This window comes from Crocodylus porosus, unplaced genomic scaffold (assembly GCF_001723895.1).
Source record: "Crocodylus porosus isolate Cpor-Errol unplaced genomic scaffold, CroPor_comp1, whole genome shotgun sequence".
In the NCBI taxonomy this organism is placed as follows: domain Eukaryota; kingdom Metazoa; phylum Chordata; order Crocodylia; family Crocodylidae; genus Crocodylus; species Crocodylus porosus.
The window spans coordinates 39,455,278-39,467,718 of record NW_017728918.1 but is presented as its reverse complement, the minus strand read 5'-3'; the positions used below and the strand labels follow the sequence as shown (position 1 = coordinate 39,467,718).

The window sequence follows — 12,441 nt, the reverse complement described above, 5'->3', positions numbered from 1 at the left end:
TCCTCCCCAGGGAAGAGAGGTGGAGGCCATCTCTTCCCAGCAGCTTGCTGCCTCTCTCGCCAAAGAGCGGGCTGTGGTCATGGAAGCCAAAGCCTTCCCTATGACACCAGCGCCGCAGTCTTTGGTTGACTATGTGGATCCTCCTCTCCCTCCTCAGCCCATAGCCCGAGACTATTTAAGATCAAACTCTTCATTTCTGAGCTTCTATCAAGATCTGAATGTATTTAGCTAATAAGAAAATTGTGTAAATATTTTGAGCATGTATGGCTTCTTAAATTAGTTTGCCAAATTTGCAGTGAATTCCTTGAGAGGAGAATAAAACATGGCAGATGATGAGCCAGCATTATTTGAAATTGAATTGTTTTTAGAAAGTCTATTTAATTTTATTATTAATGTGTATGTGTATATTTCAGAGGCAGAAGAAGATTCACTAGAATAGGATAGTCGAAACAATTTTATTTTACTTCACTTATGTTTTAAACTATATACATTGTATAGAAACAGCTTGGTGCCCCTCTGCTATCCTTTCAACTCTTTAGTGCACTATGGGATGCAAGAAGAAGCTGTCAACCCACAAACAAACCCTGGCAAAAACATATAATAATCATGATCCAAAGCAGTAATAGATTCTGCAGGCAAGACACTTACTGGAGCACTAATCCCAACAGCTGCAGTAAATGTCAGGAAGTGTGTATACAATATAGTTTTACAGAATAAAATTATTTGGTCTGTGACTGTCTTTATACTGGTAATGGCAAATATAACTCTGTAAAATATGAAGGAATGAAATGAGGAAAAATGATAATATTGTCTGTCAGAATTTTAAACAAACATTTTGCTCAAATGTAATTTCTTTGTCTAAGTCTCCAGCTTGAGTTTGAAATTGAAATTGAAATTGTGTCCTTCCCTCCTCTTATCCCCTTACCCTTACTTTTATAGGAGAGACTTTGCCTTTGGCCACATCCAATCAGATTCTATTGCGATTCAGTGCTAAGAGTGGAGCATCTGCCAGAGGTTTCCATTTTGTCTATCAAGGTAAATTGATTGGTTTTTACTAGGGCCTTTTAGAAATTGTTAACAAACACTACGTTGCCAGTATCATATATAGTATTGACTAGAAGGTTTTATTGCGCCATAGCATGTTTATAACGGTCTTTTTCAGCTGAAGGAGTTGTACATACGCGGTGAGACAAATTGTTCTTGGGCATTTTGGAACTGATCCTCAAGTGGTATAAACTGTCACACATCCATTGACTTCACCAGTCTATGCAAGTTGGAAATCAGTTCCATTCAGCTGTTTACTTACCTTCCAGGGGTGAATAAATTTATTAATAAAAAATATTGTGAGTTATTTTTAAGAAGCCAAAGACATTTCCTCTGTGAATAGGTGCATGCTTGTATGTTTCAGTATACAATCACCTTTACATTAAAATGAATCATAATCCACAAATTGAATAAAGCCAGTTAGAATCATATTTCCTATTGACTGACCACCAGATTTGAATACAGTTTCTGTGTTTGTCTAGTCATTGTACTGCACAAGTGTGAAACAGAAATTTTGTTTTGTTTCATGTCAATTACTTCTCATCTTAACTACATTTAAAATCTAATGCTGTTGTTTTTAATTAGGTGAAACATCCATTGAGGACATCCAGTAAAAACAGTGCTTCTTATCAAACTGTAATGATTGTTAAAAGTCTAGTTTTGAGCAAAGATATTCAGAGATAAGCACCATGTACTACATTTCAAATGACATTCTGTATTCCTAGGTCTTCATATTGCCAAAGGTTGGAGGAGGAGGATTACACACTTAAAAACATTATTTCCTTCAGGGGCAAATAAAAACATGCTATTTGGCTTTCTGTTACCAAGGAAAAAGCACTACCAATGAATTTAGAGTTGTAACAATGTAAATCATTTTCACACTTCAATTTAAATAAAAAAGTCAAAGTTGAGTTGTTTGAAATAGTGAAGGTGTATTTAAAATATCTTTCTGATGATTACCTACTTACTTCTGTGTGCTAGAATGCCATGGGAAATATTCCACCATTATTTAATGACAGAAATAACTAACTAGCAGCAAAACACACACACAAAGATATGAGGTAAACTTGAGTAATGAGTTAAAAGAAAGCTAAAATATATGACATTCACTTTCAAAAATATGTTTTATTTTGGTGGTTTAACTAACAGTGGGTGCATCTACATGTGCACTTTAATGCACATTAGCCTATTTTAATGTGCATCAAAGCATGCCAAAAAACCCAAATGCACTTTTTTCTAGTTCCTCACAATGGATGCTCTTTAGCAAATTGCATTAATGAATGTGGAGATGTACCCAGTGACAATAAGCTGAATTTCAGCTTCTTCTGAATATATGTATTGTCATGAAATGAAAACCAGATTTCATTGAAAACCAGTACTTCTCTTTAAAGAGATGGAAAAACAGTGAATTATCATAGCAAGGATAACTGCTATGTCTTTCTTTGTTTCCTTTTGGCTATGTTAATATCTGGTACACAATTAGGCGAGAAATGGAAGAACACAAGAAATTTAAATCTCAACATTTTTCATTTAATTTTTGGCCATCATAAAGGCTAATGACTAGTTGTTTTTCAAAGGTAGTGAAATGGAACAGAATAGCAAAACAAAGAGAATAGTGGTGAAGAAGTATTAGTATAATAACACCATTCCATTCATTACCAGGAGAGAGGGCACTTTTCCCATGCAGTGTGGCCAATTCATATCAGTCATTTTCCATACATATCTGAGATATGTTATTTAACCTACAATCCCATCTGCTAGAGACCATATGAAAATTTCAACTGTCATACAGTTGTAGAGCCCAGCTATGTAACTGAAGTTCAATTAGTAAGAAAGAGGGGAAGTTTTTAAGTTAGTGTCATGATTTGCATAGTCTGAATTATTTGTTAGTGTTTACGCTGGTGATATTAGTAATATGCACTACTCTTCCTACTGTTGTTTTAAGGACCCCAAGAGAGAAGGCATTTCAAGATACTTAAAAGTATATCCTCAGGTCCCAGGTGCTAGATAAGGAGCTGCTTGATAGGAATCCAGCTGGGGCTGAAGCTAAAGCTGAGGACAGCTCCTGCTTCTTTCCTTCCCCCCACATCCTGTACTTCACTGCTCTGGTTTCAGCTCTCCTCTCCCTTTACCTTCCATCACTATGAAGGGAGAGGAAATGAAGCTGAGATGCCAGTTGCTGAGGGGAGCTGAGATGCTGGTTGCTGCAGCCTGTTCAAGTGCCCCCTACCCAATACTGGCTGGAAGAAGCTGCAGCATTTTGAAATGTTCCAAACAGTAGAACACGAGGGTGTACGTGTGCCCACCAGCTGAAACATTTCCTTTCTGGAGTGTTTGTGAGTGTATTTTATTTGGAAACGTTTTAGTTGTTATGTCTGTCCACACCCAGAGTAATGTGGAATCATTTCAATGTGGCATACAGCAGGGTTAGGCAATGTTTTTGGTCAGAGTGCTAAAAAACACCCACAACCTCAACTTCTAAGATGTTGGCATGCCAGGGGTGGACAGGGAAGGAGTTGCAAGGTGCCTTATCCTTGTAGCAGTGCAGCCCTGAACACTTCCCCGCCATCCACCCCAACGAGTCCATGCCTCCCACAGAGCCTAGGCTGCTTGCAGCAGGCACCAGGGAGGCTGCAAGTAGCTGCACTGAAGTCCATGAAGTACTGGCCTGGCTCATTGCCAGTGGAGAATGCACACTCATCTTTAGGCAGATGGTGGGGAAGGAGCTGCGGTCTACTGCCGTAAGAAGGTTTGGGCCATCCCAGCTCCTTGGCTGTTCTTCCCAAGGCACACATGCCAAGCAAAATGTCTTCACATGCCATGCTTGGGCATGTGGGCCAGGGGTTGCCTATCCCAGGTTTACAGTGTCATTAGGGGGAGGAAAGCAAATGAGTAGGTGGGAGTCTTCAGCATCTTGTTCTAGGGAGAGGGCAAAATGAGATCACCCCAAGAGCCTTGTTGGACCTTATACTATAAGCTGAACAAATGGTAATTAACCTAGTGTTGTTCAGCTTAGTGGAACAGTGATGTGGTAAGGCAAAAAACTTTCTGATTCTCCTTACCTGCCCAGCTGTGACTTGTCACTAGAGGCTTGGTGAGCAGGGGCAGAGGCAGGACTAGGAGTAGGACCCACTTACTATAAAGAAACAAAGGGTTGCTCTTTGACTTTGGAGTTCTTATCTGGAGTTCTGCCCCATTTGAATCTGAACTGTAGCTTTTAATTTGTTTTCTTTCCCAAAAGGAAGTATTTGCTTTCCCAAATACCAAAGTTTCTATTTATCTGAAGCCTGTAGCAAGGGGAGGGCCAGCTATGTGGTTGAACTACTTTCAAAGAATATAAAATGAAATTAACTTACATTTTATGAAGTGAAGGCATATATTTTATTGCATAAGGTTTTATCTCAAAGAACAGTGACAGATTTAATTTAAAGGCAAGATGGGTTCTGCTGTGGGATCCCAGCAATTGCACTTCCTTCCATGCCATACATGCATGCAGGAAGCGTGGTTGTGAAATCAAGGATCAAATCCTATCAGTAGCCTGATCTTGGGCTCCCCCTGCATCGGCAAGTAGCAAGCTTAGCTCCCTGTGTTCCTCTGGCTAGGAGTCCTAATCAGGCTCTCCCAGCCTCTGGAGCACGCAGGAGATTTGAAGACCTCCAGAGATTGGGAGTGTTGGCCATGTGTTCAACTGAAGGTGTGATAGGAATCAGACACAAAGTTATTACTTTGTGTGATAACTTTGTGGCTTATTTCTCATTTTATCACACCATTCATTGAATGAATGTGTGACCAGGTCACTACTTAAGCTGTGATTAACCAATTAATCATGTCTTAAGTGTGATGTGTGTCAACCATCTAAGAGTAGCCACTGCTGTGCTTTAGTTCGTCCACTTATATTGGTCTGTGGCTAAAAAGAGCTAGTCTTGAGAAATAAGAAATACTGTCCTCAGCATCATAAACTTAATTAAACAAGTCCATTGTTCTTAGGAAAACCCTGACAATTTGAATATTAATTTTTATATACATTTTAAAAGGTAGATACATTAGAACCTCTATTTAATACCTATTCTCTTCTAATTTGATGAGTTTATAATGTTTAATTACATTTCATAAATAAGCTACCTCATTTTGGGGTTTCTTTCTTTTTTGAAAAATGTGAACACATGTACAGCATAGTAAATACACTGGAGAATAGTATCTACACTTTCAGTGAACACACAATCTGGCCTGCACAGTCGCTCATTTTAGTTATTACCCTCTATTCCAGGTTGACCTTATTCCCTGCTCACTTTTCCACTGGGCTGATTTCAATTTTGTTTCACAGCAGTGTGAAACATTTACTAAAATATGGTGAATAATTATTATAGAAAATAAAATTTCTCCACGGCGCACTTTGGCAAGTCTACCCTGACAACACTATTGGAAAAAGCTAGAAGGAGGGCTGAAGGAAGAGAAGGCTATACCTTGCATTTACTCTGGTCAGAACAAGAAACAAATTAGGTTTGTGGCTTTGGATTCAGGTTTGTAATGGTTTTTACAAAGCCACTTTCTTGAAAACATGTTTTTTTCCGTCTCATCTATCCTCTCTTCATTTTCTTAGCAACATTTCTGTAAATTAAGCATATTAGGCATAATGATTATATGTAATACTGTCTTGAATGAGTATCTAAGTGATTCAGAGCCTGGTGTTTGTGTTCCAAAATAGGGTCAGGCCTGCTGCCATCTGATGCTGGATCATTCAGATATAAATAGGATTGGAAATAGTTTATTCTGATTTATGTCACTATCTTATGCTTGCGTCTTTGCTATGTCATAAGGTGAGAGGTTTGAAATAAATAATTTATATGGGCTCAGCTGTGATGGCAAGGATTTTGATTCCTCTATAGTCAAACTCATGATCAATCTGGCATCCATGCATGTAATAGCCTCTAGTTCTTACTCTTACTTATTCTACAAAAAATTAGTGTGTTAGTTAATAGACCCAAGCCTCACCAATAAGGTGACAACTTTGTAATATTGATGTATCACAGGTTGTAATATGTGCAATAGAAATAGCTGCAGCTTTATGAAGCCAAATAGACTAAAGACAGCCAGAGGAGGAGCCACAGAACAGGGCTTTTTATTGTGAAGATAATCCTAAAGAAACAAATGCAAGGGGAGATCTGCATAGTAATTTATATTAATGAGGAAGAGCCCCTCTCACTGCAGAAGAGACCTGTCCTGACGCAGCACTAAATTAAGGTGAAGTGTCTGCAGAGTCTCACATTTAAAAGTGATGCCAAGGATGCAGTTATAAGAAAAGGAACATCTCTTTTATTCTGCTTACAAATATCCTTGCATAATCAGATTACGTAAATGTGATTATTGATTATATTCTGGTTTTACCCACTTACCCTATTCCTCTTCAGTTACTGACTGCATGGGGCTCTGTGGAGCTCAGACGAATGCAAGAAATACTTCAATATCATGATCACTAAGGCAGCTTTCCTAGTCACTGGGGAGAGCCACTTTCTTGGCAGGGGGTTGTACCTTGACTGAGGTAAGGCACAGTCTCCCACTTAACTTCATAGATTCATAGACATTAGGGTTGGAAGGCACATTCATCATGTCCAGTCCCTTGCCCCAGGAGCAGGAAGTCAGCTAGGGTCAAAGGATCCCAGCAAGACAAGCATCCAAACGTTTCTTAAATGAGTCTCTGCACCACTTCTGGAGGGAGTCTATTCCAGGCCTTAGGGGCTTGAACAGTAAAGAAGTTTTTCCTTATGTCCAACCTAAAACAGTCATGGAGGAGTTCATGACCATTGGTCCTTGTTATCCCTTGGGGTGCTCTGGTGAACAGACATTCCCCCAGATCCTGATGCACACCCCTTATGTACTTATAGGCAGCAACCAGGTCATCCCTGAGCCTGCGCTTTTCCAGGCTGAAGAGTCCCATGGCTCTCAGCCTCTCATTATAAGGCCTATTGTCTTGCCTTCTGATCATGTACATGGCTCTCCTCTGGACTCTCTCAAGCTTCTTGACATTATTCTTGAATTGTGGAGTCCAGAATTGGATGCAGTACTCCAGCTGCGGCCTCACCAAGGCTGAGTAGAGTGGGAAGATGACATCCTGAGATTTACTTGATGGTTGCAAGCCAGAGTTTTATTTGCTTTACCAGCTGCAACATCACAGTGGTGGCTCATGTTCATCTCATGGTCAATCATGACCCCCAAGTCTTTTTCAGACATGGTGCTAGCGAGCGTAGCACTGCCGAGTCTATAAGCATGCTGCGAGTTTTTTTCCTGGAGGTGGAGTACCTTGCATTTTTCAGTATTGAACATCATCAGGTTTATATCCACCCATTTACTAAGCTTATCCAAGTCAGCCTGCATCACTAGCCTATCCTCAGGTGTGGTCACTATGCCCCAAAGGTACTCTCCACGCAAGGGTGCTGTGGTAATTGGTGGGGGTCATAGCATGGCCCCTGGCATGGCTTTATGAGTACTCGTGGGGCTCTGGCCAGTTACCAGAGGATTGGAAAAGAGCCAATGTGGTCCCCATTTACAAGAAGGGGAGAAAGGAAGACCTGGGTAACTATAGGCCACTTACTCTTACCTTGGTCCTTGAGAAGACCTTTGAAAAAATTATGAGGGAGCACATCTGGAAGGGCCCTTCAGGGGAGGTAATGCTCAGAGGCAACCAACATGGGTTCATTGAGGGCAGATCCTGCCAGACTAACCTGGTTTCCTTTTATGATCAGGTCACAAAATCCCTGGATGAGGGCACTGAGGTAGATTTCATCTTCCTGGACTTTAAGAAGGCCTTTGACACTGCTTCCCACCACATTCTCTTAAAAAAAAACAACTAGGTTACTGTGGCATTGCCTACACAGTCATGCCTACACAGTCAGATCAGTGGCGAATTGGCTAGATGGTTGTACCCAGAGAGTGGTGGTAGACATGTTGTTTTCGGCCTGGAGGGATGTGGGCAGTGGAGTCCCCCAGGGCTCTGTCCTGGATCCTGTACTATTCAATATCTTTATCAGCAACTTGGAGGTGGGTGTGGAAAGCACACTCTTCAAATTCGCTGATGACACCCAGATGTGGGGCAATGTGGGCACGCTGGAGAGGAGGGACAAAATCCAGCTAGATCTAGACGGTTACAGAGGTGGGCAGATGAGAATAGGATGGAATTCAATGCAGACAAGTGCAGGGTACTGTATGTAGGGAGAAGGAACCAGAAACACACCTAGAGGCTGGGGAACACCCTTCTTGTCAACACTGTGGCAGAAAGGGATCTTGGAATCACTGTTGACTCCAGGATGAACATGAGCCGCCAATGCGAGGAAGTGGTCAGTAAGGCTAACTGTACCTTGTTTTGCATCTACAGATGTATCATGAGCAGGTCCAGGGAAGTTATCTTTCACCTCTATGCAGTGTTGGTCAGGCCACAGTTGAAGTACTGTGTCCAGTTCTAGGAGCCGCAATTCAAGAGGGATGTGGCTAGCATTGAGAGGATCCAGAGGAGGGCTACTCACATGGTCAAGGAGCAGCAGATCAGGCCCTATGAAGAGAAGGGCCTGAATCTATTCAGCCTCCACAAAAGAAGGCTGAGAGGGGAACTGGTGGCTGTTTAAAAACTCATGAGGAGGGACCAGCAAAAATTGGGTGAGGCTCTGTTCCCCTGGGCATCACTGGTTGTTACTAGGAATAACGGCCACAAACTGTTAGAGAAAAGGTTCAGACTGGACATTAGGAGACATTACTTTACAGTTAGGGCTTGCAGGCTCTGGAATGGACTCCCAAGGGAGGTGGTGCTCTCTTCTACCTTGGGGATCTTCAAGAGGAGGCTGGACAGATATTTGGCTGGGGTGTTATGACCCCAGCACTCGTTCCTGCCCAGGGCACAGGGTCGGACCTGTTGATCTGTTTAGGTCCCTTCTGACCCTAAGCCCTATGAAACTATGAAAGTTTAGTGTTATCGGTGAACTTGGCCAATGCACTTCTGACACCAATGTCCACATCATTGATAATGATGTTAAAAAGAACTGGTCCAAGGACAGAGGCTTGGGGGACACCAATGGACAAGGATCACCATAATGATTCACTTCCATCAACTACTACTCTCTGGTTCTGACCTCAGAGCCAATTCCTCAGCCATCAGACTGTGGTGTAGCCGAGGCCACAGTTGTCCAACTTTTCCATGAGGAGATCATGGAACATCAGATGAAAGCCTTTTTTAAAGTCCAGATATATGATGTCAATCTCTTCTCCCTTGTCTAGGTGTTAGGCACCTGGTCATAAAAGGTGATGGGATTGGTCATGCAAGACCTACACTCTCTCTTCCAATGGGAAGATCTTGGCTATAAGTCTACTTTATGGACATGGAAGGATCCTTCCTAGCTTTCTCCTGTGGCTATATGGCTGCGGGCAAGCAAAACCCGGGGGCATCTGAACCACAAGCCTCTGGGCTTGGGCCTGCATGTAGGATGCCTGCGAAAGGATTTGGAAGGATCGTAAGCCCTAGGTGGGGTGGCTGATGTTTGCTGATAGTAAGGTCATATATGGTTCTTGAATGACTCATGGATTTGGAATTGATTTGTCTGATTTGGCTTGGAACACAATTTTTTTTTTTTAAGTCAGCCCAGGCTCCACACAGCTCAGTAGACTTAGGAATGCTCTGGCTATGCTGATTAGCATGGATGACAAACAAAGGGTGGGGTGTATGTGTGCTTTAGTCTGGAGCTGTGGGGGGGTGTGTGCACATTGTGGGCTGGGGCTGTGTGTTAAGAGCTCAGCCAGGGACTAAGCTGAGCTCTTCAATGAGTTTTTTGCCTTGGTGTTTCTGAACAGGGGTCAAGATAAGTTTCATAGTTTCATAGTTTCTAGGTTCAGAAGGGACCTGAGTAGATCATCTACTCCGACCCTCTGCCATGGCAGGAAAGAATACTGGGGTCAAATGACCCCAGCAAAGTGTTCATCTAATCTCCTCTTAAAGACCCACAGGGTAGGAGCCAGCACCACTTCTCTTGGAAGTTGGTTCCAGATCCCAGCCACCCTGACCGTGAAGTCGCACCTCCTGATATCTAGCCTAAATCTACCCTCTGCCAGCTTGTGACGATTATTCCTGGTCACTCCTGGCAGTGCATGGGGGAACAGGGACTTCCTCAGTGCCTGCTGATCCCCCCAACTAGTTTGTAACAGGCCACTAGATCCCCCCTCAGCCTTCTTTTGTGGAGGCTGAACAGGTTCAGGTCCCATAGCCTCTCCTTGCCTGCCCTGCTGCCCCCTGATCATGGGAGTGGCCCTCCTCTGGACCCTCTCCATATTGTCCACATCCCTCTTGAAGTGCGGTGCCCAGAACTGGATACAGTACTCCCGCTGTGGCCTGACCAGGGGGGAGGATCACCTCCTTGGACCTGCTCGAGATGCATCTGTGGATGCGTGACAAGGTGCAGTTGGTTTTCCTGACTGCATCCCCATACTGCCGGCCCATGTTCATCTTGGAGTCAATGATGACTACAAGATCCTTTTCCACCTCTGTACTGACAAGAAGGGAGTTTCCCAGCCTGTATGGTGCTGGTTGTTCCTCCCCAGGTGCATCACTTTGCACTTGCCGGTGTTGAATCCCTATCCTATTCTCATCCCCCCACCCTTGTAGCCTGTCTAGGTCTGATTGTAGCCTATTGCTCCCTTCTAGCTTGCCCACCTCCCCCCACATCTTAGTGTCATCAGCAAATTTGAACAGGGTGCTTTTTACCTCCTCGTCCAAGTCACTGATGAAGATGTTGAACAGTGCGGGCCCAAGGACCAAGCCCTGCAGAACCCCACTGCCCACATCCCTCCAGGTTGAAAATTACCCATGTACCACCACTCTCGGGGCGGCCCTCCAGCCAGTTGGCGACCCAATTGACTGTGTGGGTGTCGACACCACAGTCCCTCAGTTTCTTAATGAGAACAGGGTGAGAGACAGTGTCGAAGGCCTTCTGAAAGTCCAGGAAGACTATGTCCACTGCTGCCCCTGCATCTAATGATTTGGTGATTTGATTATAGAAGGCCACCAGGTTGGTCTGACAGGACCTGCCACTGATGAACCCATGTTGGTTGCCCCTAAGCATGAAATCCCCTGCTGGCCCCTCGTGGATGTGTGCCAGAATAATTTTCTCAAACAGCTTGCCTAGGATTGAGGTAAGACTAACTGGCCTATAGTTTCTTGGGTCCTCCTTCTTCCCCTTTTTGAAGATGGGAAACATGCTGGCCCTCTTCCAGTCCTCTGGCACCACACCAGAGCACCATGAGTGCTCGTAAAGCCGTGCCAGTGGTCCTGCAATGACCTCAGCCAATTCCTTTAGTAGTTTAGGGTGGAGATTGTCTGGACCAGCTGACTTGAATATGTCCAGTCCCTCCAGAAGCTCCCTAACTAGTTCCTCACTAACCCTTGGCCTAGGTGTGCCTCCCCTGGGGCCTGACGGGGGCCCAGCAGGGGGGTGACTGTTCCAGTCCCTGCTTAGGAAGATGGAGGCAAAGAAATCATTAAACACGTTGGCTTTGTCGTCTGGTGTGACGACCAGATTTCCTAACGTGTCCTGCAGGGGCCCCACATTACCCGGAACCTTCTTTTTACCTCCTATATATTTAAAGAAGGTCTTCTTATTGTCCTTAATCTGGGATGCTAGTCCCAGTTCCATCTCTACCTTGGCCTTCCTGACTGCCCCGCTACATCCCCGAGCAACTGCAGGATAGTTGTCCCTGGTGATGTCCCCTCCTTTCCATTGGGTGTACACCTCCCTTTTAGCTAGGAGACATTTCAGGATGTTTTTGGTGAGCCATGGGGGCTTGTGTGCCCTCCTGCTCCCTTTGATCCTTGTTGGAATTACCTCCCTCTGGGCTTGGAGGATCATCTCCTTAAGGAGCGACCACTCTCCTTGGACACCTGACTCCCCTCCCCTCTGGGACCTCAGTGCTTCCCCAACTATTCTCCTTAGCTCATTGAAGTCCACCCTCCTGAAATCTAGGGCTGCTGCCTCGCTGCAGGCCTTTTCCACCTTGTGCTGGATGGTGAATTCCAGCAGGCGATGATCACTGTCACCCAGGTGGTCGAGGACCCGTGGTCGAGGACCCGCAGCCCTCTCACCAGATCATCTCCTGTGGCCAGTACCAGGTCCAACAAGGCATCTCCCCTGGTGGGGCTGTGCAGCTCCTGGGTTAGATGGAGGTCCTGCATTCTGGCTAAGAACCTACGTGAGCGGTCAGTTCTGGCTGACTGCTCTTCCCGGCAGATGTCCGGGAAGTTCAGGTCCCCCATGACTACCACATCCTTAGACTTCACTACCTCCGTGAGCTGACCTAAGAATTCCTGGTTGAGCTCTTCCCCTTGGTTGGGAGGTCTGTAGTAGACCCCCACTGTTAAGTCTCTTT

General features: G+C 44.3%; 1 protein-coding gene across 1 annotated transcript in view; it reads left to right on the top strand.

The window, feature by feature from the left end:
- CSMD1 (CUB and Sushi multiple domains 1) overlaps positions 1-12,441 on the top strand; it is a 1,867,828-nt gene that overhangs the window by 1,547,908 nt on the left and 307,479 nt on the right. The window contains exon 33 of the mRNA XM_019538151.1: positions 940-1,035. Coding sequence (XP_019393696.1) covers positions 940-1,035 — 96 coding nt within the window. The remainder of the gene's footprint in view (positions 1-939; positions 1,036-12,441) is intronic.